Raw genomic sequence first — 24,838 nt, forward strand, 5'->3', positions numbered from 1 at the left:
GCGAGATTTACAAGGTTCATACCATCTACCATTCATCCCCGAAGATCAAAGAAATACGACTACGCGATTGCGTATGACCAGAGCTTTCGATAGATACTGATTTCGACCCCCTACCCATGGTCGCTGCGGCTTAATTCGCCCTAAACGTTCGGATGACTCGATACGCGGGACTAGGGAGAACGCGCCCCAAAAAGCTCACTCCCAAGGCGCCTATACCCATTTACCGTGAGCACCAGATAGATGACCTTGAGGAAGAGATCCAAAATGGCCTACAGCAGGTTGAAACCGGTGTTGAGAAGGCCGAGGAGTCCGTAAGTGTTTATCCGAATCATCCCTGTTTCCAGTCACGTGATATCAGACAACCTCATCTCATCATGAAAAATTTGCACGGGTCACTACCCCTTTACCAGCGCAAGCTAATGCACTGTTGCGGTATAGGAATACCATTTGCAAGTTGCTATCAATGCAGTTGCATCGGGGAGAGTTGTAAATGAGGCCCATATTCCAACTCCAGAGACCGTCCTCAGTAACCTGCAATATGACGAGCTATATCCACCAGTTTTCTCGCAGCCTGCGACATATATCCGCTTCTCTTCCACGGTGGAGGACTGTTGCGGGTGTCCATATAACATGACTGACGAGGATGATGTATTCCTGAAGATCATGAACGAGAAGCGGGACCCCGCTGACCGATGCACGGAGGACCAGTTTGAGGAGGTCATGAACTTCTTCGAAGAGACGGTGCGATTAAAGCAGCCGTACGCAGCGGTAGGCAGTGCTCCGGTCTTGAGTTTTGCAGAAATGCAAGAGTCCATGGATGCAACCGTAGAGGATTATGTAAGGCGATTGGCCAAGGACGTATACGACCACTGGAAAACGAGGAGGTTAAACAATGGCAACCAGTCATTACTTCCCAGCCTCAAGGTAAGCACCATCCTCTGCAATAGGGCTTGTGGTAGATGGCTGACTTGGACTTGCAGTTCGAAACTGGTGCAGAGACGGACGATACAGATCCATATGTCTGCTTTCGTAGGCGTGAGGTCCGTCAAGTCCGCAAGACTCGCGGTAGAGACGCTCAAAGTGCGGACAAACTGCGGAGGCTCAGAAAGGAATTGGAAGATGCTCGTCAACTGGTTGCTCTGGTTCGCCAACGAGAATTGGCGCGAAAGGAGATGCTGGCGACAGAGCGGATACTCTTCTTGCAACGGGCCGAAGTGAAGGATATGAAGAGGAAACTCAATATCAAAGACGATGACGAGGACCTCATCAATCAAAAGGTAAGCATTTTTCAGCATACACATCGTCACGTCCAGATGCTAATCCAGGCGACCAGCCCAAAAAGAAGCCGATAGAGGCACCACCCATGCAACGTCCAGCGGCAGCCCAGCTTCGTATGCCACCGAAGCCTGGCGCCCAAGCTGCAGAAGACTTGCAACTGCTGGAGGATGTTCAAGCAGAAAAGGAGAACGAAATTATACGCGATATCAAGGCGAACATCGCGAAACATATGAAGTGGAACGAGGGTTATGTGGATTTCACACGGGCCCCGCTATCGCCGTCTCCTGAAAGGACTGTTGATATCTCATTCCGTCCTGCGATCACAACACAACTGCCAACGCCACCGTCATCAGACTCATCCGAGAATACACCTGACTTGGCCTTAGATATGTCAGGCACCGTATCATATCGTGATAAGCTCGACGAACACGCGTTAATAATGAGTGAGGACGCCAACAAGATGCCGTCATTCAGGAGACGTATAGGGCGGGGCGGTCGTCTGTTGATTGATCGTCGTAACTTTGCCTCGCGATGTAGAGTTGAATTAGACCCGTGGAAGGCAGACCGCTTCAAGTATGATCAGGAGGACTCCGACGAGGATCTTGACTATGAGATGGATCAGTACGACATCTCCCTCATGCAGAACCGGGCAATCATGCTCGCCAAGGCTCGAGACCAAGCACACGCGCAGGCGCAAGCAGCTCAAGTGCGACGGCTGCAGGCCGAACAAGCCGCGCTCAACAACCTCAATTCCGGCCAAACATCGGGGCAAACAATGGGATCGAATCCTGGGCCTGGCGCCATTGCTCCCACACCTGAAACCTGAGCCGGGCCTCGTTCTCTCTTCTCCTCTTGAGACATCATCCGTTACCGCCGACACACTTCCTTCTTCTTCTTCTTCTTCATCATCATCATCATCATCATCAACACCATTCTCACCTCCGCGTCTCTTTCGACCCCAATGTACTTTTACTCCCTCAACATTTTGATTCATGGGGCACCCTTGTTTTTGCATGCTCACCGCCGCAAACCTATTCCCACTCCCATCTGATTGCTGCGATGCATTCGAGATTCAGGATAATGTCGCTGATGATTATTTACCCCTTGTTATGACGACCTAAGATTATTTCATGTTAGTGTACATAGACTTTTCTTCCCCTTTTTTCTTCATTTTGCAGCCGATCGGTCGATAAAATCTTGTACGGATTGCGAAGCTCTGCGGTCAGCAACCAAGAACGCAAGATAGAAAAACAATTAATAATATGTATCAATAAATCAAATCAACTTTTTCTTCTGTAAATGACGGGTAAAGTCGCAGAACCGACGAGAGGTCGACTTATGTTCTCTGGACTTTCGTTCTCCTCAAATCGTCGCCGTTACTGTCTGCAATACGCTTTGAAGTCGAGCTGTTTGTAAAGTGATCATTGATCTTGGCCTTTACAGCCTCGAAGATCTCCTTCTCGCCCAATCGAACTTGTATAGCCATTTTGCGTCGTCGGTCTGATCCCTCAAGAGGAGAAACGGCTTCAACTTGATTGATTTGAGCGAGGAGCTCTTGGTCTTGCTCTATCGTAGTGCTGTATCGTTTCTCGCTCATTAGGATCGAATCGAAGAGAATTTTTGCTTCTTCTTGGCCGAAGGCTGCTTTCGGCGGTTTCTGCTTTTGCTGCTGGTGGGTGAACTGCTCCGGTGATAGCGTCAGAGTTTTGAGGAGGACGACAAGCTCCTCCGGAATAATATCCGTTAGCGTATCGTTAGGCGATGGCCGAGAAATGGCATAGCCGTCGTCTAGAAGTTCTAGACTTTCCAGAAATTCGAGCTGTGACGGATGTCAATCAATTGAGCAGAGTGATGAGGGTTTGTGTGACATGTGTATTACCCGTGGCTGATTTTCAATGCTGGAATCGCTGAGGCCGGCAGAGGAGCAGAGCGTGTCGAGAGAGAGCTCAATGACATCGTATGAGGCATAGTTATCGGTAACATAGCCGTACCGTCTCAGAAGATCAGAGCGAGGAATCTCTCCATAGTCGTTGAAGATCTCCTCACCAGCCCGGATGGGCTTGATTGCCTTCATTACCAACGATTCCTCTTCTTGAAATAGACGGGCCTGGAAAAAGTCAATGGAATTAATAGAAGAGAAAAAAAAAAAAGGGGGGGCATTGCCTATAATGCTCACGTTATTTCTGTACGCGTCCGCGTTCAGCATATCAGCCAGAGGCACCATGCCCTTGGAAGACTGTTCTTCCTCTTCGTCAGTGAGGTACCCGTCTTCGCCTTCCCGCTCATCTTCATTCTCCGGTGTCTCAATGTCAAATGCGTAGGCCATTATTAGAGACCCCATCGTGTGAGCGAGGCCCAGGAGTGCCTGAGCACCCACATCACCATCATACGAAGCAAGTCCATTGATCGGAGGAAATAAAGCAGGATTCGCTCGAACAACAGGAATGATGAGCTTGAGAATAGACTCTTCAGCTCCCTGCTTCCCAATCTTCTCAACAACAGCGCTTCCCTGAAGCTCTTCCAGCTCTTCCGGCGACCAAAACATAAGTGTGTCAAAATTCTGAGGCAAAACCTTGAAATACGGCGCCCAAGTAGATTTGCCGCCTTGCAGATACTCGAAAATCATGACCAGCATCAGAGAGAGCCATGGGCCGAGTTGATCAAGGTCCTGCGAGAGCAAATCCTTTAGTTTCGAATTGTGGGTTGAGAGGACGAGATCTCGGGGGATGGCGAAAAGTTCTTCGTCTTCGTCGATATCGGCTTGAGCCACTGGAACCCGCGAGGCAAGCGTATCAGAATGGAATCACTTCTTCGTAAAGGATACAACTTAATAAGGTCGAGGACAGATTGCTAGACGAGGAAAAACTCGTCCGGGTGGAGTTAAAACATACCGACACCTCGCCCAGCAGCATTGGCTCTTAGATCCGCAATACGAATCTTGGAGTTGACTTTGACGCCAGGCCTAGATGATAGCCAGGTAGTAAACTCGTCTGACCGGCATTGGAAATTGTCACGGTCGGGGAAGTGAGCCGAAGAGGACATGACTTTTGACAACCTTGCGGGATTGTGGGCGGGCACAAAACGAAGTTAGCACCTCGGAGGATGGATTCAGGGGTGAAAAAGGACAACCCGCAATTGTATAATTATAAAAAGAAGGTTGGAGCCAGGAGAGGAGGAATCTGCCGAAGTGGGTAAAAAGCAGAGCAGTAGGGAGGGGAGGGGAGGAGAGAGTAGTGGGCTGTTGAGTTGTCGCTGTAGCTTACTTAGTTTAGTAGGGTCTTGTATACCGTCGGATAAACGCAGCGGCGGAACCTAACCTGGAACTGCCGGGACCGGATCCAAAGCAGACGAGCCAATCGATAACGTTGCTGATAAAAAAAAAAGGATCTCCGACGCTGCCCCTCCATACAGCACTCACACTACCTATAGCTTCATTCCGCATCGTATAATACTATCTTAATGAGTTTTTCCCCCTAATTGTCAGCAGAAAATACTACCCAGAATGATTGCCATCGGTCTTGAAGGTTCCGCCAACAAACTCGGCGTGGGTATCATGTTACACCCTAAGGACGGTAGCACCCCGCAAGTCCTCGCCAACATCCGCCACACATATGTCTCCCCTCCCGGCGAGGGATTTCTCCCCAAAGATACAGCAAGGCACCACCGGTCCTGGGTCGTCAGTCTCGTGAAGAAAGCACTCAAGGAAGCGCGTATCTCCGTTGACGATGTGGACTGTATATGCTACACCAAGGGACCAGGAATGGGAGCTCCCCTTCAGAGTGTGGCAGTGGCTGCACGGACGCTAAGCTTACTATGGGGGAAGGAACTAGTTGGTGTTAACCACTGTGTTGGACGTATGCTCCCAAGTCCCGATTTTATGATATAGAATAATAGTAGGTACCTAATGCGGATCGCTCCAGATATCGAAATGGGTCGTCTAATTACCGGCGCATCGAACCCGGTCGTCCTATACGTGTCTGGAGGGAATACACAAGTAATCGCTTACAGCTCGCAACGGTATCGCATCTTCGGTGAGACTCTCGATATCGCGGTGGGCAACTGTCTTGACCGATTCGCGCGAACGCTACATATCTCTAATGACCCGGCTCCGGGGTACAATATTGAGCAACTCGCCAAAAAGGGCAAGCAACTGGTCGATTTGCCATACACAGTAAAAGGCATGGACTGCTCTATGTCAGGCATTCTTGCAGCCATTGATGCTCTCGCCGCAACGTACGGACTAAACGGAGAACAACCGGATGAGGAGGAAGACGTAACAGATGTTACGCCCGTTTCAGACGGGGCTTTAGAAAGCCGGAAACCAACCCGGGCAGATCTGTGCTTTTCGCTGCAGGAGACGGTATTCTCGATGTTGGTGGAAATTACAGAGCGCGCCATGGCACATGTTGGGTCGAAGGAAGTTTTGATTGTTGGCGGAGTCGGATGTAATGAGAGGCTGCAGGAGATGATGGGGATCATGGCGCGGGATCGCGGAGGCAGTGTGCATGCCACGGATGAGAGGTTTTGTATTGACAACGGGATTATGATTGCCCAGGCTGGTATGCTCGCATATAAGACAGGCTTCCGGACGCCGCTCAAGGAATCTACGTGCACGCAGCGCTTCCGGACGGATGATGTATTTGTGCAATGGAGAGATTAGACTTATTCAGCCATATCCTGCTAATGTAATGAAGATTCAATTTGAAGTATTCTGCATCCAGGGGGCTAGATCAGAGAAATCAGGCATAGAAAAGCAGAATTGGTAATATGTCGTATCTATTGAATGCTGTTGGAGGTACCTCTAGCGCACGTATGATACGGCCCTATAATCTAATAGAGAGATGTCCGGAGACATAAGACGTAATAGGCAAGCAGTAGCAAACCAATTACCAGCTTCCTTTGACACGACGCATGGCTTCCCTCTAGGATTAGAGTATGTGAAGGGATCAGCTGCGCCAATAAGCACAGCCAATTGGACGCACACCACCGCCAATTGCCAGTCAGTCGCGCTCTACCATAAGTGCACTCTTGGTCTGACGTGTTAGCACAAGATAGGCGGATATGAAGCGCAATGCAGGTGTCTTGGACAAGGCTTCCAGGAACCTTCGCAATCGGCTCTGCTCCGGTATGATCGGTCACACTTAGAAGACATCGATTGCCTTGATGTGGGTTGACAAGGGCCGGTTAGGAGAGATAAGTTGCTTGCGTCGTCGAGGCCTAGATACAGTAGTACTTTTTGAAGTTCGAGACCGAAAGCCGTTCATTGGCCTTGACCAATATTCCCTGTTGGCTTGTATAAAATGGTTGTAACATACTAGAGCAGCCTATTTAGTAAACTAGTTCGGACCAGGATGTTGTATGATTCTTACCTTTCGTTTGTACCTGGTCGTCACGCTGGTAGCTAGGACACCATTCTTTATGCTGCTTGTAGCAAGGTGGTTTAGTACAGTATGATTAGGGTTATTGAGAAGACTGCTATCATCCTTCATCGGCGTAGTGCCGTTGAGGATAGACTTTCCAAGGAAAAGCGGAAGGCTCGGTGGTGTTGGCGCGTCACCGATGATATTGACTGCTTGCTGATAGCACGGGCTCTCCTCGTCTTTATCAAGGTCGAGCAGAAACTGAGGGACGACTCCACGGAAGTCACCGATAGGAATTTCCTCCGGCTCCTCTTCTTTTTCTGGCTTCTCGTCATCAACAGCAGTTTCGACCTTCCCATCCGCAACTTCTTCGGGAAGTACCTGCGGAGGGTGGACCCCTGAGGGTGCGGATTTGTCACTCTCTCTCCTTGAACGATTTACATCGTCGGCACTAAGTTCGATATAATTGACGAGATGGTTCGTAAAGTCAACCGCGGTTGGTAGATTGTCCGAAGCGCGCATCTCACCATCAACAATAAACTTCAAGTGATGTGTTCCGGGCCGGAGGTTTAGTTTCGTGGACAGGACATCGGGATTATTCTCACTGTTCGAAACGAGCAATTAGGTTAATGACCGTTGTGGAGGATGCATACACTAATTCGCCGCAAACCACCAACGAGCGCCACATACCTTCTGTGTAGCCGGAACTTTTTTTCCCAGTTGACGAAAGTACCCGTTACATAGACCTTGTTACCACCAGCTGTCCATTCGATGGTTGTAGGCACGGCTCTACCCACGCCGCTAGTAGCGTACGGCTGAAGCTCATCTACAGTATCGTCGTCTTCTATCGTTGCGAGGTCGGGTTTGGCAGCTGTCGTTTTATCACCCAGTCTTTCTTCAGTCGCGAGCGGACTGGTGTCATCCGGGCCGCTTATGGGCGAGCCTGGTATAGCTGTAGCATCTCCAATCGGCAGAGGCATCCGCGGTGGACGCTGGAGATGATGTGATGCACTATAGTACATCTTGGGAGGCGGGGCCGATAGAGCGACAGATTCGTACGGATCGCGTCGAGCTGCAGCAGTGCGGGAACTCGGGACCTGGACAGGATCGGACGGATCGGGCGCAGATATCGCCTTCGAGCGAGGTGAATCTGTCTTCGAAAACCCCGGCCGATCTACAGTCCGTGTAGGTGAGCCCTTGACATTGCGGGTCTGTAGGCGTTGTTGAACAGAAGTTTGATGTTGGGACGACGATTGACCTGTTGCAGTTTCTCTGGAACTAGCGACGTCGGCCACAGGCGCCTTGGCGGCATTGGAGGGGCCGTGAGCAGATGGCCCGCGAGCCGCTCTCTTATCACTCGTCGAAGCCGTCAGGCCTGTATTGCCCGAAACCACCGGACTCGGGCCGTCTCCGACAGGGCCCTTGGAAGGATTATTGCCCATCTTGAATCGCAGTGTGGCTGTAAGAATATGAAAAGATGGATAGAGGAACTGCGGGCGGAGAGCGTTGAGGCTATCGAGATTCAGGACACGCGTTGGGACTCAAAAGATTCGAGTGAATCAAGACATCCGTATTAAGCCGTCGACCTCGGAGGGGCACAAGGCCAAAGGATCAACGTGAGCGGACGGAGGTTGCTCGGTGAGTCAAGGGAGGGAATGCGGGGAGAGAAGGAAATAAATAGTCTATCATGTATAAGCAGGGTACACATAGGGTAAGAGGCCCGAGAAACCGGGGAGAAGCGAGCACTGGAGTCGACAGTGACGGTGTCTGGAGATGATGTCGATAACTCTTTCGAGTCTTGATAGCCTTTCCCCGAGTCAACCCCAGAGTCTTCTCAAACGGGTATTAGGGCTTCATGTAGGGCTTTTCCTCTGCGGCGGAGGGTCCTCCGCCGCTATATTATTCAAATCTGGAATAGAGACTACGATCTTGAGACCGTTGGACTTAGCATACTCCAGTCTTCTTTATCTTGCCGGCATCTTCTATCTCATGGTACACAGGCACAGATGCTACACTGCCCTTCGCCAATCACCGTTACTCAGGCTACTCCGTAGTATAAATAAATCGCTCGCCCAATTGGGCGCTCAGTCCGCCCAGGCCCATGCACACTCCCAAACGGTCGAGCATCACTTAAGGCCTTGTCTTGAGATTTCAGGGGGCTGGCCTAATTACCAACGTTGATTCAATGACGGCATGCAAGATATGGCGGCGAATTGATGAACTGAGCTGGGCAGTCATGCTGTTGGGGCAGATTCTGCCGGGTCGTACCGCCAATCGTACGCAGGCGTCCGCAGGCCTATTGACGATTGACTACATCATCACTCCAGAGTAGAGTCTAGAGACTCCCATCTCATCGTCTCTGATGCTACATGAGCTAAGCCTTATCATCCAATGGGCTTATTCTCCATAGTGACTGTCCCTTTCTCTGTTTTCCTTGTATATCCCGTCTACTATGTAGCGTTCAGCGCATACTTCCTTCTTAGCCTACTCGCATCCCCTTTCATATACCTAGGCTTCGCAATTCTGTGGCTGGTCCTCCTCCCGATAAAGATTCTGATAAGCCTCAAGGTATTGCAGTCCATTCCATATCAGATGAAGGAACCTCGAGTCTAACCATGCCAGGCCTTACTGATCTATCTCGGAGTGGCTTCCCTGGCAGGAGCTGGTGTGGCCTTGGCTTTATACTTCATTACAACTCTGGCCATTGACTCACTGTTGAATCTATTCTCAAATCTCTCGACCCCTGTCCGCCTTAGGCCGAAACTAGATGGCCGGGCGATCAAGCGGGCCAAGTATACACTTTCGGAAGAATCGAGTGAATCTAGCACAAGCAATGAATTGTGGACGAGCTCGAGCTGGGGCCTAGGCTCTGGCCATCTGAAGAAGCGTGGTCTGGTGTCTGAAACGATATTGGAGGAAGAAAGCCAAGACTCTGAATTATAGACTTGTAACTCAGCTCAGTTCTTGAATGCTCTTGGCGACCAGGAATTGGACTATATATTGCCCATATATGTTAATTACAAGCATCAATTTTTCTGTATAGTGACTTTGAGTCGTAGATGAAGTATACTTCTGGGCCAGCGATGACGTAAGATCAGGATCGACAATAGCCTCTTAACACAGTTTCAAATTTTATCTCGACGTCGTTATCATTGAAAACATCTCTGTATCAGGACTTCGCATTCGGCTTACTTGGCATGATATATTGTGCTCGAAGTCGTCTTCCTCGCGGAGTGTAGGTGCAAGCTTGCGACTGCTTCTTGAAGTCGCCTATATCATCACGATTGTCACAGCATCATCACTTTCTACGGCCTGATAGTCCTTGCCTGTGGCCGATGTCTGCCATTAAGAATTCAAGGCCAATTGTCAAGTACTTATATATGCGCGCCTGTGTCACATATAACGCTGATCAATTGCAGCTTGCGTGTTGAACACGTCCCAGACCGCAAGTGAGCTCGGCCTGGAGGACATACTTGAAGAAGGATAATGGCTCTGCCACGCCCCCTGACGAGGGTCCGCATAGTCTTGTTAGCAGTAGCGCTCACCTTCTTCTCCATATGGTCGTACTCGCGCTATCCAAGCTCCTCGTCCAGCCTGCCGAAGGCCCCTTTTGCAAACACCAATGGCCACACACAAAAGCAAGTATTAACAGGCCATATTCAAGCTTGGAGCCAACTCCAGCCGGTCTTACTTACATCAATGCCAAAATGCGATTCACCCGTTAGATTAGGGACTGCTCCATCAATCAGGGTTGAAGAGTCTGATCCAGACAACCGACCGGAGATGCTGGACATGCTACCGGAAGAGGTCGATGAGATGAAGAACGCGCACATGAAATTTCTTGATGCCGTAAATATGAATGTGGTTCGCTTACACTACGTCCCCAACACGAGAGGGATTATCTCTACGGCGGGAGGGTCCTACCTTCCGGTACTAGTCATTTCACTCCGGATGCTCAGGCGAACGGGGTCAGAGCTTCCGGTCGAAGTTTTCCTGGCCAACGACGAAGAATACGAATCGTTCGTTTGTGATGTGGTGCTTCCCTCTCTGAATGCGCAATGCGTTGTGCTTTCACACATATTCGACGCCGCACCTAAGGTCATGGAGATCGAAAAGTACCAGCTCAAGCTCTTCGCCATGCTCTTTTCTTCCTTCGAGGAATTTTTATTTCTGGACGCCGACGCATTTCCGCTCCTCAAGCCGGAATCCCTGTTCACAAACGAGCCATTCAAGTCAAGGGGTATGGTGACATGGCCTGATTTCTGGGCCTCCACTGTCTCGTCATATTACTACGAAATCGCATCCCAGCCAGCCCCAAAACCAGGAACTAGTCCCCGTCAATCCACCGAGTCTGGTGAGATCCTCATCTCCAAGAAAACCCATACCAAAACCCTCCTCCTCAGCGCCTACTACAACCTCTGGGGCCCCAAATACTACTACCCGCTTCTTTCCCAAGGCGCAGCTGGCGAAGGTGACAAAGAAACCTTTGTCGCAGCCGCTATAGCCGTTGGCGAGCCCTACTATCATGTCACTGAGGGCATTGTAGCAATGGGCCACAGTAGCGCAGGGGGTCTTGCAGGCTCCGCGATGGTTCAGTTCGATCCAGCTGAAGACTACGCCCTCCACAAGGAGCAGAACTCGTTAGCCGATCTTGCAGCTGCCAAAAGCTCGGGAACCGAAACACCCCGCCCCTTCTTCATCCACGCCAACTTCCCTAAGTTTGACCCGGCAACTGTTTTCGAGCCTCACGAGGTCAACCCCGCCTTTGCCGATGACGGTAGCTACACGCGCGCCTGGACAATTCCGGAAAATGTCATTGAGAATTTTGGTGCGGATGTGGAGAAACGCTACTGGAGTGAAATTCTGTGGACGGCTTGTGAGCTTGAGGGAAAGTTTCGGTCTTGGAGTGGGAAGAAGGGGATCTGTAGTGGAGTGAGAGCGTACTGGAACGCCGTTTTCGCGGGTACGTGATTGAGACCCTGACAAAAACAAGGGGCTGAATGAATGATTCTTTGATATATGTAAACCCTGCCGATGCTCCAGTAATATAAACCCCTTGGGAAGCAACCCGAGCGGATACACAAGCTCATGCGGGCATGAGCCTCGGGCTTATCTGATAGCCCTACTTATCTTCTGGAGATCATCACTTGACAATTAAGCAACAACTTTGTCAACAACTCGAGACATTCAACGAAAAGTTCAATCATATCCAACATATCATTACAGTATCAGTACATATTATACAAGGGTGGCGATATTACTATACACAATTACGAAATAGCCATCGATAGGCCACAAGTAGCTACCCCTGGGCGTTATTCAGATTCTCCATCGCATCCCTAAACAACTCCTTGCAACGCACGCGGCTGCCCAGCCTGGCACAGAGCAAGAATGCACCGCTCAGCTTCCGGTGCAAACTATACGTCTCTTCCGGTGGAGGCGCAAGCCGTTCGCGAATCATAACGGGGATCAAATCACGCACCCGCTCTGTAATCGTCTGGTCGCGGAAGTCATAGACGTCAGGTGAGGAATCCATGAACGGTTCAGCGAGGGTGAGGATGGAGGAGACATGGGCGTCGATCATAGCGCTGGACTCGTGGCCTGTTAGGTAACCTAGGTCGATGGAGAGAGCGTGGCATGTCTCCCTGTCTGCACGGGACGCCGCACAGAGTACTTGGACGTACTTGTCAATGAAGGAGTCTGGGTAGGCTCGTGAGGCACCGAAATCGAGAAGTTCAAGGCGGTTGGTGGAGGCGTTGTAGAGGAAGTTTGTCCAGTTAGGGTCTGTCTGCATGTATTTAAACTCTGTGATTTCGCGGAGACACAGGCGCAGGATCTGGGTTCCGATCCAGTCACGCTGGGCCTGGGTGAAGGTTTGGATCTTTGTGACAGCGATGCCGTTGAGGCGCTCCATTGTAAGGACGTTTCTGCCGGAAGCCTCGGGGATGATTTGCGGGACGTAGAAAACCGGGTCATCTTTGAGGAGCTCACGGAAGCGGTTCCCGCATTCGGCTTCGCGGGTGTAGTCGCATTCCCAGGCAAGTTCTGTGCGGGCATTGGCGATTGTTTTGTCGAGATAAAGCCCGCGGGGGAGGATGCGCGACGCTGTTAGGAGGATGGAGAGATTGTTGAGGTCTGAGTCAATAGAGTCTGCGACTCCAGGATATTGGATCTTTACGGCCACTGCCTGCCCTGTACTTTTGAGGGTAGCGCCGTGGACTTGACCAATGGAGGCGGCTGCCATAGGGACCTCATCAAAAGACGAAAAGAGGTCACGCCAGTTGGGCCCCAGGTTGTCTGTCAGGACTTTATCTCGTTGATACGCGGGCATGTAATCTGCGCGATCCTGCACTCTTTGGAGAACTTGTTGAATAGAGTCGGGGAGCATTTTTGAGTCTACAAACTCATAAGCAGTAATTCAAGAGGCAAAGAATCAAAACATACCTTGAAAGCTGATCATTTGACCTAGCTTTAGAGCAGCGCCACGCATTTTAGATAGCTTAGCTACAAGACGCTCCATATTCCCGGCACTAAACATAAGTGATCCAGCAGCCGCTTCAGCGCTCCCTGTTACCCTGCGAAAGCTCTCACCAACGGCTCCGAAAGCCATAGAAGTTGCTAGGCCACCATACTGCCAGAGTCGGCCTAGCCGGGAAGATGGGACTCGTGATTCAACCATTTTATAGGTATCTTCGTCCTTCTTGAGCTCTGCAACAATCTCTGCGTCCACCTTGGAGGTCGAAGGAAGGATATCCTCAACTAAACGTGGCTCAACATTTTCAACAATTTGTTCTTCGGCTTGCTTCACTCCTTTTTCTTTTGCATAGATGGAACGGAATCTCCAGTCAGCTGCTGCTTTCTGAGATAAAGATCGAGCCACTTTTGGGCTGTGAAACAATTCTCTTATCATTTCATCTGGAAGGTCCTGCTGTTGCAACTCGGCCTTGGGATCCACGGGTGAGTGGTATACGTCTGCATTGACACCCTGATTCGTCATTGTCTGCGTGGTACTTGTTGCTTGTGGTAAAACAATATCCGGAGCCCTGGCACGCCCTGCAGCAGGGTCCGGCGCAGGCCGGTAAGTCTCCTCCTGCTGCGCACTCACATTTAGTCGATCTGCCCCAGTGTGTCCGCTAGTATTTCTTTCAGGTGAAGCCTTCGCAAACAGTTGATATACATCCGCATTGATATCTTCGTCTAACCCAACTTGAGTATCACTTGTCGCTTTTGGCACTTCCACCCGCGGCGTCCCGGCCGGCTCTGCAGCCGGCTCCCGCGAAGGTTGATAGAATTCCTCCTGCTGTGGACTGGCTTTCAGTTGACCTCCTCCGTTATTTGTACTTGCACCGGTAACTGATGACGGTATCTTCGGCTCGATATCCTGGTCTTTCTGCGTTGAAGGGGAGGATTCGGAAGGACGGGCGGAAGTGGTGGAAGATTGAGATGGAGAACCATCATTGAAGCGCTTAGCAAGCGCCGCAGCTGCTTTGGCTGTAAGAATCAGCCCATCAGTTTGGCTCTTAATGCCTTTTGTAAGAGATGACGTTCTGGTAAATATATCGAGCTGTTGTTGCCGCACCGCAAGGTGCTTTGTCGCGACGGACTTGGCGACGTTTAGGAACTGAATAGCGTCGAGCAGACGCTTGCCTGACATAACGTTCCAATGCACTGATAAGAATATAAAATTAAATTTCAATATCAATAAGTGCCCGTAATCAACGCACTCGCATGGTTAAATCCCGTTGGTTTTGCTGTAGTTTGTTTCCGTCATCTTCTAGAGATTCTTTTCGAGTCAATTCTGCCATAGCTTACCGCCTCTTGTTCGACTCCCCTCAGTCTGAACCGAAGCTTATCAGTTGCTTATCTATGAAACTGTGAAATGGCTAATCTTCAGCAAAATTGCAGAACGAGAACCTTTTCCCCATCGCAATGCTCCCCTTCTTCGTCTTCTTTATGATTAGTATGCGACATGACAGGCACTCCTACCATCCATGACATAGAGCAAGAGATTCTAGATCTCGAAGCGCGTTTACGAAAGGCAAAGTCCCGTTTAGCCCAGGTTTCCGCCCCGCGCGACTCCGAGCCGCAGCCGCAGCCTCCACCGAACGGTATGGTTTTCACAGATACTCTATCTAAACAAAACCAAATTGTCTTTGAATTATTGTCCTGGGTTCGGCTAATTCCTATTTTTCCCCAGGAATTTCTTCCTCCGAAACATACCATGCCCTCCTACTCTTATCAGACTCCGCCCTCCCTTTGGGCTCTTTCGCCTATTCGAGCGGCTTAGAATCCTACATAGCTCACCAAAAGCCTCTCCCTCGCACAATAACACCGGTTGCCTCATTTCAACGCTTCCTGAAACTTTCCATTGCCTCAATGGGAAGTATCTCACTCCCTTACGTGCTCACAGCCTACCGCAACCCAATCGAGCTTGAAACGCTGGATAACGATCTCGACGCATCAACACCATGCCCTGTTGCGCAGCGTGCGAGTATCGCGCAGGGACGGGCATTGCTGGGTGTATGGGAGCGGGCATTTCGAAGCACATATGCGCATGGTAATGGGAACTGTCAACTCAGAGGCTCAAGGGTGCAGAGCGGCATCAAGGCCGTCGCGGACTTTTCAGAAGCGTTGAAATGCTGTATGGACGACGAGCTAGGGGTTAAGGGCCATTTTGCACCGCTGTGGGGTGCTGTGTGCTTGGCCATGGGAATGGGTGCTCGACAAACAGCGTACGTGTTCATGTTGAACCACGCCAAAGCTGTTCTTAGTGCTGCTGTTCGAGCGTCAGTAATGGGCCCATATCAGGCGCAGAGTGTGCTAGCTAGCAAAGACTTGCAGGACATGATTACTGAACGAATAGACCGGGATTGGCACACTGCTATAGAAGACGCAGGACAGGTAGTGCCCCCGCTAGATTTATGGGTTGGACGCCATGAGCTTCTTTATAGCAGAATATTTAATTCATAATATTTTGACTAAATCGACTGCCGTGCTGTAACCACAAGTGGTATAGAAAGACAAACTTCCGTAATCCTGCGCCATCGTCATTCCCATGACTCCATGCAAAGGCTCCTTGCTAGTCCTACAACCGACACAACCCTTGTGTGGTTTGAGATACCCGGAACACCGTAGGTATCCAAGAAACGAGATCGAAAGAAAGAGAGGTTCGAGAAACAGAGCCCCAAGACCAGGAGTTCGATAAAAGGCAACAAGAGTGAAAACGCCAGCCCCAGAGTACCTATCCTGCTAAACCGTAGACAAAACACCGCACCATGAGCCTTTTCCATAGATTAAAATCAGCGTAAACGCAAGAAGTAATAAACCCAAACATCGGGAAACGAGGAAAGAGAAGCAGAAGAAACTATGATACATGAAGGTGAGGGTGCGAAATCGACCAGGGAAAGGTCACAGCGTGATATGCATATAATCATTATTGCCAAAGGAGCGGTTGCAATTTGGGCACTTCCGAGATCGGGACGTTAGTCGCTCTTCCACGCATTCTCTGCAAAAGACGTGTCCGCATGTCTTGATTGCTGTGTTCTTGAAGTTTCGACGACAAACGGTGCAAAGAGCTAAAGTCTGTCGGAAAGTTAGCAAATGTGAGCTTCCAATTAGCAAGTACGGTGTGCTTACCCTCAGCATCTCATACTCGGAAGACGAGTTCCCAAGGCTCTTGTTCTTCCAGTTCTCCAGACTTTTCTTCGTATCTGCAAGTGATGCTTTGAGCCCTTCAACCTGTGTTTCAGCTCGACGACAAGCACTAGACGTCGACGCCAGGGATGAATCCTTGGAAACCGATAGTGCCTTCAGCTCTGCGATCTGCCCTCGCAAACCCTCCATCACGATATTATTCTCTGTGATTTGTTGCTGGGATACGTGGTACTTGTTTACCATGCTGTTTAATGCTTCCTTGGTCTCGCTGACCTGCTTTTCCATGTTGGCGAGTAAAGACCGCGTGGCTGCTTCCGATTCCTTCAGTTGCGAAACTATATCAGAACTCTTGGAATTCTGCATCCGCAACGTCCGAACTTCCATGTCTCGGGCTTCCTTGCTTTTCATTGCGCTGAAGTATTTTTGGTCTGCCTTTGACTTCTCCGCCGCTAGGCGAGACACCTTTTCTTCCATAGCGCTGAACTCGGCAACTCTTTGAGATGCCAGTGAAGAATATTTCTTGCAAGCAGTCTGCATGGATGCCAGTTCCGCATTGAGCATCGAGTACTGGCGTTCCAGATTGCCGTATTTGACGCGCAAATCCTCGATCGTGATGTCGTTGGTGTCTGCTTGTTTCGCCTTCTCTCGTCCAACTTCTATCCGCAACCGCTCAACCTCAGATTCTAACGCAGCTATTTGAGCTTTCCCAGCGTCTGCTAGCTCCTGGATTTTGAGCGACGCCGTCCTCTCCTGCTCTTGTGCCGATTTCCGCATTTGCTGGTCAGCAAGAAGCTCATCTCGTGTGTTGCGTATCCGTGCCAAATCGTTTTCAGTTTTCATTAATTGTGCTTCTTTCTCGGCCAGAACAATCTGTGTTTCTTCGTCGACTTGATTGCGGTATGCAGTTCTTTCGGACCGTAATTTCGCTGCCTCCTCGCGAAGCTGTACGTTAACCGCCTCTAGGTTGTTTAGTCGTTTCACCACATCGTCGTATTGCGATCTCAACTGCTTAAACAGATCTGTATGTGCATAATCATCGTCCGTAAGTTTCGTTTTCTAGATCGCATATATTAGCATCGCAGCAGGGTAGGCGATATAAGGTTTCTCACTTTAATACTTATCTCCGTGATTTGGCTTAGTAGATTTGCATTCTCAGCTTCCAATTTCTGTATCTGCTCCTTCTGCTTTTCAGAAATGGCTGCCAACTTGCTGTATGTCTCGTCAGTATCTGGCGTACGTTCACCCGTGGGAGTGGCGCCGTTTGTAGCTGGCGGCTCATCCCGATTCCCAGACGCACTATCACCACCTGGTCGCTGGGCGCCTAGTATATATTGCTTCTCTAATTTGGCGACAGTCAAGCTTCTTGCGCGATCAAGTTTCTTCTCGGCAACCATATATCGTAAGGAAGCCTCTTCCAGGCTTTCTTCTAACTGCTGCTTTTCAGATAGCACTTTGCTAAGCTCCGCAAGAGTTGCCTTCTCTTCAGCCAATTTGCGTGCAAGCTGAGACTGCAGGTCCGAGACCTCGGGTGGGCTTGTTGGAGACTTGGCGACAAGGCGGGATATGATATCGCGTATATCATGAGAACGAGACTTCAAATGTTGCTCGAAATTATCCAAATCCTCAAACTGCAGCGCGCTTTGGAATGAAGAGCGATCTATGCCACAGTTAACGGTCTTGTTGATATATAGAGAGCCGTAGCAGCGTCAAACCTACCCTTGCTATCCTCGTCGGGACTACCAAGGAGGAGTTTGACTTCGTCAATCAGCTGCGAGATTGGTTAGATTGATGTAAAATATATAACAGTTAAACAATACGCCTCTACTTACTTGGTTGTACCAAGCATCAATGACGCGAAGATGGTCGCCGTGGTAGGCGGTGGCCTTCGCCGACTCCTTTAATTTCGCTTCCAGGGATACCTTGTCACGTTTGTATTCCTGCATTTGACGCCAGATAGCGTCCTTCTGGAATCGCTGTTGAATGACAAAAACCTTCAGTCAGTGAACTGCCCAATGATCAATCAATTTTTGTGCAACCCCTGCGAGACTTCATCCCACATAAAAGGGCCAAAGACTTACCTCAAGATCGTCTTTCCATGGCATATCAGCATCGGGATGAGGCTTATTACCACCATTGACCGATGTGGCCTGTTTCTTCAAGGGAGGGGCCGAATCATTCTCATATGTGGCAGCTCTCTTCCGGTCTTCCATCTTGACAAAACCGGACTCGGGAGGTGCGACGGGGGATGCTTCGGCGGCCGGCATCAGTGGCTACTGTGGTCATATGGAGTGGTGAAGTCGTGACCACTAAGCAGCGACTGGCCGGTAGCAGAGACTGCAACAATATCCGACCGTGAAATTAGGTTCGTCGAGGGGGAAATGTGAGAAAGAGAACAGGTGGAAAGTAGTGGTTGAGATAAGCAAGAGTAGGGAGCCAGGAGGATTTTCCAACGCCTTAAGGTTAGCCTCCCACGTGACACCGCCCACTTTCCCCAGAAGTTCGGTTTAGGTTCTGCAGGCGGGAGTAGTAAAACAATGACAACGACGACGGCAATCGGCCCTTGTGATGATTCCCTGCTAAGATATGAAGTCGTTCTCAAGCTCCGTTATTAGTACGTGTTGATCACAAGTCTGTCGTCATGTTGCTAACTTTTCGTTAGATAAGTCGGGCAAGAAGTTTGCTCCAAAGGCACCCGCCCGACGCGCTCCTCCAGCCCCTCCTCGAGCACCTTCAAGACGACCGAGTGTTGCTTCTCAGGGATCGGCTTTGCACGCGCCAGTGACCACAAGTGTAACAGCGACCCCTGAACCGCCTCTCCCTGCTACCTCGATCGAACCGTCTGCCCAGTCCGAGACAACTATTGCAGGATCAGGTGGTGTGCCGACTGTTGCGCCGACTGTTGAGCATGCGCCTAAGGAACAAACTGCAACTGCCATACCGATTCCCGCACCCAAGCACAAAGCTTCTGTCCCCGTTCCCATTCCAGCCCCTCGATCAACGACAAATATATCGCCTGCTCCTTCAGCGAGCACTACAACGACCGTTGAGCCCGTAGCGCAGGCACCCAGTCGCCCCGATGAGAACAGGGAAGTGACTAGACCAGGTCCTGATAACGTCCAAAACGAGCAGAGACATGCACCCTCTGATGTCGCGGCCGATAGTGATAATGAAGTGGTGCCTGAAGGCCGACCCTCAAAGCGCTTAAGGACGTCGATTGAGTCTGTCCTAACAACGACATCTCCTCAGCCAGAAGAGGAACTCGCTCAACTTGCAACACCCCCATCTACACAGATACCCGCCCTTGAGGAACGAACGGAAAGCCGAGATGAATCGGAAGTGCCAGGTCTGGCCCGGCGAAGTGAAAGTGCGCCCAAGAAAAAAGGTCGACGGGCAAGCCGATCTACAAGTAATGATGCAGGGAAAATTAAGAAGGAAAGGAAGCGACGGACCCGCAACCGTGAGCCCACCCCCGACGGTGCTGAGCTGATCGAGATAGCACCAGCAGTCGTTAAGATGTCGGATTTGTGCAAAGACACACGGACAGGAAAGCGATCCAAGCGAGAAACAGAGCTACGCGCCCACGAACTAGCAGAAGCCGAGCGGAAGAAATCTCAGCAAGAAGGCGGCCAGAAAGATGAGACTGCTGCGAAACAAACTTTGAATGAATCTGTTCTTAAGGAGGACCAAACTGGGAGTACGCCCAATAAGAGCTCACAGGCTGGTCCAGTCATGCGCATTGTGAACGGAGAGATTGTGCTTGACACCGCCTCTCTGCAGGTCGACCGTCATGCAGATGCTGAGAGAAACGGGGACGATCTGGAGGACGTCGTTGAAAATTCACTCACCCGGAAGGTCAATCAGGCTACATACGGGAAGCGTTCCAAAACCGAGTCTTGGGATGAGGACATGACAGAGCTATTCTATCGCGGCCTGCGGATGTTCGGAACTGATTTCATGGTGATCAGCAAAATGTTTCCTGGACGCTCGAGGCGTCAGATTAAACTGAAATTCAACAACGAAGAGCGACGTGATCCTCAAAGAATCAGGGAGACGCTTCTTGGGCCCCGGGAGTCCATTGACATTAACACGTATTCTGAGATGACCAATACAGTATACGACGACCCTCGATTAATTCAGCAAGAGCTAGATGAGGAGAAGAAGCGTATCGAGGAGCAGTATGAGAAGGATAAGAAAGCTCAGGAAGATTTGCTTCGCAACCCGGATGGCGTGGCAGGCAATAACGCTTTGGGTGTCGATAAAGTTGCCATCAAGGGCAAGCGCAACAATAAAAAACAGAGCGCGAGAGATTTCGGGGGCGGGACTGAAGAAATTTTGGGTTCTATAGATGATTGATTCTTTATGGGTAATCAATTGGAGTTCTAGGGCGGTATATACGGTTAGGGTTAGGCGTTTCACGGCGTTCTTTTAATGTTGACAGTGAAGCAACCATGAGCTTCATGCTGCCTGGTTCTTGAGTCAACGGAATTTCAACTCACAAAAAATTTCAAATGATGGCGAATTGGTTCAAATCGTTATCATTCTCAGCGAGCAACTCAGCGAGCAAACCTAGTCATTTGCACATTGCACATATGATTCAGACGTACAAAATGAGAACCATGTTAGCGAAGTAGGCGATCATCTGCGCCTTGTCGAACCGAATCCTGTGCTTGTGGACGGCGTTGAGAAACGGGCAGGGGACGATGACGAGCTCCCTTCGCTGGAACCATATCTGCGGCCCCGCGGATACGGCGAGCTGTATCGATTGCTCGTACTTCTCCTTCCCAGCTCATACCCAAGTCCAGTACCGGCCATAGCCCCCGTCCAGAACCCTGGCCTCCAGCCTGATCCAGACGTACCAAAACTGTAGAACGGGTTGCTGCTGTAAGGGGGGGGAGGTCCACCAGGATACGGCCCTCCATCATCGCCGCCGTCACCACCCCAACCCCAACGACGACCAGGTTGCGGCTGGCCTCGCCGCCACCCAAGACACTGCCTTACCAGCCCAACTACAATGTACAGAAAGACGACGAGGAAAATACCCCAGAAGACAAGGTTGCCAAACAGCGTCAGGGTCGACTCTGAATCCTTGTTTTCCCACCCATGCTTCAGGCTTCGCCACCAGTTATCCTCATCAAACGATCCTTGTCCAAATTTCTGCTCGCCCAGCTCGGTCAGGAGCAGCCGGTATTCTACGCCACAACTTCCCTTCAGGACATAGGGATCATCGGCGTTTCGGTAACCTTCGCACACGACGTCTGTAGAACCAAGCTTGAACTCACCGGGGAGTGATGCCGTGCAGGTCCACTGGACGTCCTCCTCGTCGTAACCGTAGCCGTCGTTGATGCATCTCATTGAATCTATCTCGTACATATTGCATATGCGCTTGGACGGACCGACGCATTTCAGTTGGGGGATGGGCGACACGCGCCGAGCTCTAGTGAGTCTGCCGCCACCACGCAGCGTGAGGGAGTGGACTCGGGAGAGGAGGATGGCATCTTTGCCTGGAGGTTCTTTCTTTGAGTAGCTTGCGGAGAGAGATGAGGAGGGAAGGCTGATAAGGAACAGTAAGAGCTGCAGAATTGTTGATCGCATAGCTGCGATTTATATAGTGTGTGTTTGGAGGTTAGATGGAAAGGGTCTAGGAGGAGGTAAGAATATAGATCGTGAGACGGTTGAATCAAAGCTGCAGTCTAGGCTTAGACTACAATCAGCTGAAGTGGCCATATGAAATAGTGTTTGGAAAGATCCAGATCGAGCTTTAAGACACTTGGAGGCTGTTCTTTGGATCGTCGTCTAGCTTGCCGCGAGAACCCCGTCCGCTCCGACCTTGGCGTCATTCATTGTTCGAACTCGGCTGCTCCCACACTCGGAAGTCTTCACACCCTCTTCCCTTGTCTGATCTGTTCGCCTACTGCGCACATAAGAGATATGGGCAGACGGTGACTTCATACAGCGGCTGACAATGGCTTTTCAGCAAGGTACCCCCGGTCCTCCCGTCGAACTCTGCTCTACATTCACTGACCATGACGAAACCGTCTCTAGGTGAAGCCGCGCCTGTATCGACCCAGTCCTCGTTCGTGCACCTCTTCTCGACGTCTCAATAGTCTGCTAATTGTGTATCGCAGTCTATCTTTTACGCAAGGGTTCCTGCTGGGTCAGCTATCAGTTGTGCTGCTGATTGGTGCCTTCATCAAGTTCTTTATTTTTGGCGAAGCACCACCACCACCGTCTCGCGGTCTTCGAGCTTCCACGCATCGACGCTCCAATTCGATCTTTTCACAAGATGCGCCTCCTCCCAGATCATTGAGAGAAAAGCCCTCTACTTCGAATGTCCTTCGTCCCGTCCCGTCGTCCGCGACTAACACAAGGTCGATTTTGCGGAAAACCTACTATAGCGCAATCCCTCCGAACCCGTCGTCGAAACACCGAATTCATCACTCCTCACATCAACCAGAGTCGTTGGATTGGTTCAATGTCCTGATCGCACAGACAATAGCACAGTATAGGCAGACAGCCTATCTTTTGAAAGACTCCCCCACATCGTCGATCCTCCATTCGTTGACGGCAGCTTTGAATAATCCCGAGAAGAAACCGTCCTTCATCGATAAAATCACGGTCACAGACATATCGCTCGGTGAAGAGTTTCCGATTTTTAGCAATTGCCGTATCATTGCCGTTGATGACCCTATGTCCGACGGTGGCAGGCTTCAAGCCTTGCTGGACGTTGACATGAGCGACGACAACCTCTCCATCGCTGTCGAAACCTCACTAGTCCTCAACTACCCTAAGCCATGCTCCGCGATTCTACCTGTTGCGTTGTCAATATCCGTCGTAAGATTTTCGGGGACACTCTGCATCTCGCTTGTCCCCGCATCCACCCCGCCTCTTCATACTCCGTCACCTATGCCGTCGCCACCGACAGCAGGAGCGCAGCCAGCCGCCGGGGCACAACCCACTGACGGCGGTGATATCCCACCGAAATCTTCATCGAAAAGCAACATCGCGTTTTCATTCTTACCAGACTACCGACTCGACCTGTCAGTGCGATCGCTGATTGGCTCCCGAAGTAGACTCCAAGATGTGCCCAAGGTTGCGCAGCTGGTAGAAGCACGGGTTCATGCGTGGTTTGAAGAGAGGGTTGTCGAGCCCCGAGTACAAGTCGTGGGGCTACCGGACCTATGGCCACGTATGGGCAGAACTGGTGTGCGAACAGGTGACGAGTCTGAAACCGGCTCTAATACGGCCTCACGACCAGCTATGTCCGTAGATATGAGCAGTCCCGGCCACCTTCAGGGCGATGGCGGTAACCATGAGGAAGAGCTGCGATTTCGTGGATTAGGTCCACGGCCGCCATTACCGTTTGATGCCGTTTCCCGGACAAGCAGTTACCAAGTTGAGACTGGGGCTCCTCGTAGTCCTAGTTTGACGCGCGAGCGGAGTCTGGGGGATGATTTCCATATGCCTGGTTCTATGCCTGAAGCGCCAGGCGCTCAGTGAGATGAGTTCTACTTGTACCATATGCCGTGGGATAGAATATAATAAAAAGATGTAATAGAACATAGGCCAGTTTCGTTACTATGTCGTTTATGTATTGTTGACCAACTGAAACACCATTAAACAACCATGAAACTTCGATACCAGGCGGCTTAGATACTGAACGAACATGAAGAAGCACCTAGTTCGCAGCAATTGAGGTAGCAGTGAGTCCCTCTAGGTAAGACTTCCGGTGCTGGTTCTCATCAAGCTCCGGTGCACGGTTCAATGGCGTCCACTTAGGCTCCTCCTGGAACAGTCGCATCGCCTTGATGTACTGCACACCAAACGTCAGCATCATGATACCCTCAATAAGGCCAAAAAACTTACATTTTTATTATCGGTCGTAAATCGGTGATAAATACCCGCGGGGAGGATAATCAGATCATCCTTGACAAGTCGAATGCGCACCCACTCGTCTTCTTTCCCCCGCACATCAAAATATCCCTCTCCGTCACGGATATACCGGATTTCCTCGTCCTCGTGCAGATGCTCGGCGAAGAACATCTTCACCTTATCCTCGTAAGCCTCGCCCATTGTTGCGGGGGAGACGGTGATCTCATCGCGGTTCTTGTAGCCGCGTTCCTTGGCGAGCGCGTCGACATCCGAAAGCTCTGGGAAGTGGCGGTAGATTACGCCGAGAGAGGCAAGGTAGTCTTCTGAGACGGGGCGGCCGGAGTCGTGGGGTTCGCGCTGGTCGCCCTATATACATCATGCATTTTTGTTAGTTCGGTCTGTTCCGATTTTTAGGTCTCGGCGGGACATAACGTACGGGCTTGTTGTCGTACCAGTAGGCCTTCATTATGATTAGCGATTGAGTTTTGAGTCTGATTCACAAAATTATGAAGAAATTGTAATCAGGCTTCAATTGTTGACAGCCTGGAGATGGCATCAGCTTTCTTATTAATGCAGGGACGGCGGGGTGAGAAAATACTGCACTGCGATTGGTTGGTGATGGCGCAGTAATTCTGATTAACTGCGCGGTTGCACCTAACCAGCTTGGACAGGCAGAT

The 24,838-nt window shown here is 50.5% G+C and overlaps 12 protein-coding genes across 12 annotated transcripts, besides 2 other annotated features; 6 read left to right on the forward strand and 6 right to left on the reverse strand.

Moving 5' to 3' along the window:
- Positions 1–20,882: part of a sequence feature (contig 1.109 1..233950(1)) that runs on past the window's edge.
- On the forward strand, positions 153–2,104 carry ANIA_06567 (protein epl1; the record flags this gene model as incomplete). The annotated part of the gene is made up of 4 exons (XM_659079.1): positions 153–311; positions 439–924; positions 981–1,277; positions 1,334–2,104. 4 exons carry the CDS (start codon positions 153–155, stop codon positions 2,102–2,104), a joined length of 1,713 nt encoding a protein of 570 aa, XP_664171.1.
- On the reverse strand, positions 2,615–4,320 carry ANIA_06568 (ribosomal lysine N-methyltransferase; the record flags this gene model as incomplete). Its single annotated transcript, XM_659080.1, has 4 exons — positions 2,615–3,097; positions 3,158–3,385; positions 3,455–4,047; positions 4,170–4,320. 4 exons carry the CDS (start codon positions 4,318–4,320, stop codon positions 2,615–2,617), a joined length of 1,455 nt encoding a protein of 484 aa, XP_664172.1.
- On the forward strand, positions 4,781–5,938 carry kae1 (tRNA N6-adenosine threonylcarbamoyltransferase; the record flags this gene model as incomplete). Its single annotated transcript, XM_659081.1, has 2 exons — positions 4,781–5,132; positions 5,199–5,938. 2 exons carry the CDS (start codon positions 4,781–4,783, stop codon positions 5,936–5,938), a joined length of 1,092 nt encoding a protein of 363 aa, XP_664173.1.
- ANIA_06570 (putative Snf1 kinase complex beta-subunit Gal83) lies at positions 6,615–8,080 on the reverse strand (the record flags this gene model as incomplete). The annotated part of the gene is made up of 2 exons (XM_659082.2): positions 6,615–7,242; positions 7,329–8,080. 2 exons carry the CDS (start codon positions 8,078–8,080, stop codon positions 6,615–6,617), a joined length of 1,380 nt encoding a protein of 459 aa, XP_664174.2.
- Positions 10,125–11,755, forward strand: ANIA_06571 (alpha-mannosyltransferase; the record flags this gene model as incomplete). The annotated part of the gene is made up of 2 exons (XM_659083.1): positions 10,125–11,601; positions 11,703–11,755. The coding sequence occupies 2 exons, from the start codon at positions 10,125–10,127 to the stop codon at positions 11,753–11,755; spliced, it is 1,530 nt and encodes a 509-aa protein (XP_664175.1).
- On the reverse strand, positions 11,856–14,367 carry ANIA_06572 (protein kinase COQ8). Its single transcript, XM_659084.2, has 2 exons — positions 13,083–14,367; positions 11,856–13,034 (listed from the first exon to the last, which is right to left on the reverse strand). Exons 1-2 carry the CDS (start codon positions 14,290–14,292, stop codon positions 11,941–11,943), a joined length of 2,304 nt encoding a protein of 767 aa, XP_664176.1. The 5' UTR covers positions 14,293–14,367; the 3' UTR covers positions 11,856–11,940.
- On the forward strand, positions 14,608–15,773 carry ANIA_06573 (urease accessory protein UreF; the record flags this gene model as incomplete). The annotated part of the gene is made up of 3 exons (XM_659085.1): positions 14,608–14,746; positions 14,836–15,453; positions 15,655–15,773. The coding sequence occupies 3 exons, from the start codon at positions 14,608–14,610 to the stop codon at positions 15,771–15,773; spliced, it is 876 nt and encodes a 291-aa protein (XP_664177.1).
- Positions 16,121–18,655, reverse strand: ANIA_06574 (E3 ubiquitin-protein ligase BRE1; the record flags this gene model as incomplete). Its single annotated transcript, XM_659086.2, has 6 exons — positions 18,371–18,655; positions 18,122–18,265; positions 18,009–18,060; positions 17,402–17,949; positions 16,275–17,348; positions 16,121–16,213 (listed from the first exon to the last, which is right to left on the reverse strand). The coding sequence occupies exons 1-6, from the start codon at positions 18,554–18,556 to the stop codon at positions 16,121–16,123; spliced, it is 2,097 nt and encodes a 698-aa protein (XP_664178.2). The 5' UTR covers positions 18,557–18,655.
- ANIA_06575 (transcription factor TFIIIB subunit BDP1) lies at positions 18,876–20,645 on the forward strand (the record flags this gene model as incomplete). The annotated part of the gene is made up of 2 exons (XM_659087.1): positions 18,876–18,903; positions 18,952–20,645. 2 exons carry the CDS (start codon positions 18,876–18,878, stop codon positions 20,643–20,645), a joined length of 1,722 nt encoding a protein of 573 aa, XP_664179.1.
- Positions 20,883–24,838: part of a sequence feature (contig 1.234 1..4253(-1)) that runs on past the window's edge.
- On the reverse strand, positions 20,887–22,030 carry ANIA_09529 (DUF1183 domain protein; the record flags this gene model as incomplete). Its single annotated transcript, XM_863818.2, has 2 exons — positions 21,149–22,030; positions 20,887–21,077 (listed from the first exon to the last, which is right to left on the reverse strand). The coding sequence occupies exons 1-2, from the start codon at positions 21,882–21,884 to the stop codon at positions 20,887–20,889; spliced, it is 927 nt and encodes a 308-aa protein (XP_868911.2). The 5' UTR covers positions 21,885–22,030.
- On the forward strand, positions 22,176–23,808 carry mmm1 (ERMES complex subunit MMM1). Its single transcript, XM_050613114.1, has 3 exons — positions 22,176–22,270; positions 22,335–22,365; positions 22,418–23,808. Exons 1-3 carry the CDS (start codon positions 22,255–22,257, stop codon positions 23,787–23,789), a joined length of 1,419 nt encoding a protein of 472 aa, XP_050467123.1. The 5' UTR covers positions 22,176–22,254; the 3' UTR covers positions 23,790–23,808.
- ANIA_06576 (acireductone dioxygenase (Ni2+-requiring) adi1) lies at positions 23,926–24,643 on the reverse strand. Its single transcript, XM_659088.2, has 3 exons — positions 24,598–24,643; positions 24,156–24,527; positions 23,926–24,102 (listed from the first exon to the last, which is right to left on the reverse strand). Exons 1-3 carry the CDS (start codon positions 24,625–24,627, stop codon positions 23,968–23,970), a joined length of 537 nt encoding a protein of 178 aa, XP_664180.1. The 5' UTR covers positions 24,628–24,643; the 3' UTR covers positions 23,926–23,967.

This window comes from Aspergillus nidulans, chromosome I (assembly GCF_000011425.1).
Source record: "Aspergillus nidulans FGSC A4 chromosome I".
Lineage (NCBI taxonomy): Eukaryota > Fungi > Ascomycota > Eurotiomycetes > Eurotiales > Aspergillaceae > Aspergillus > Aspergillus nidulans.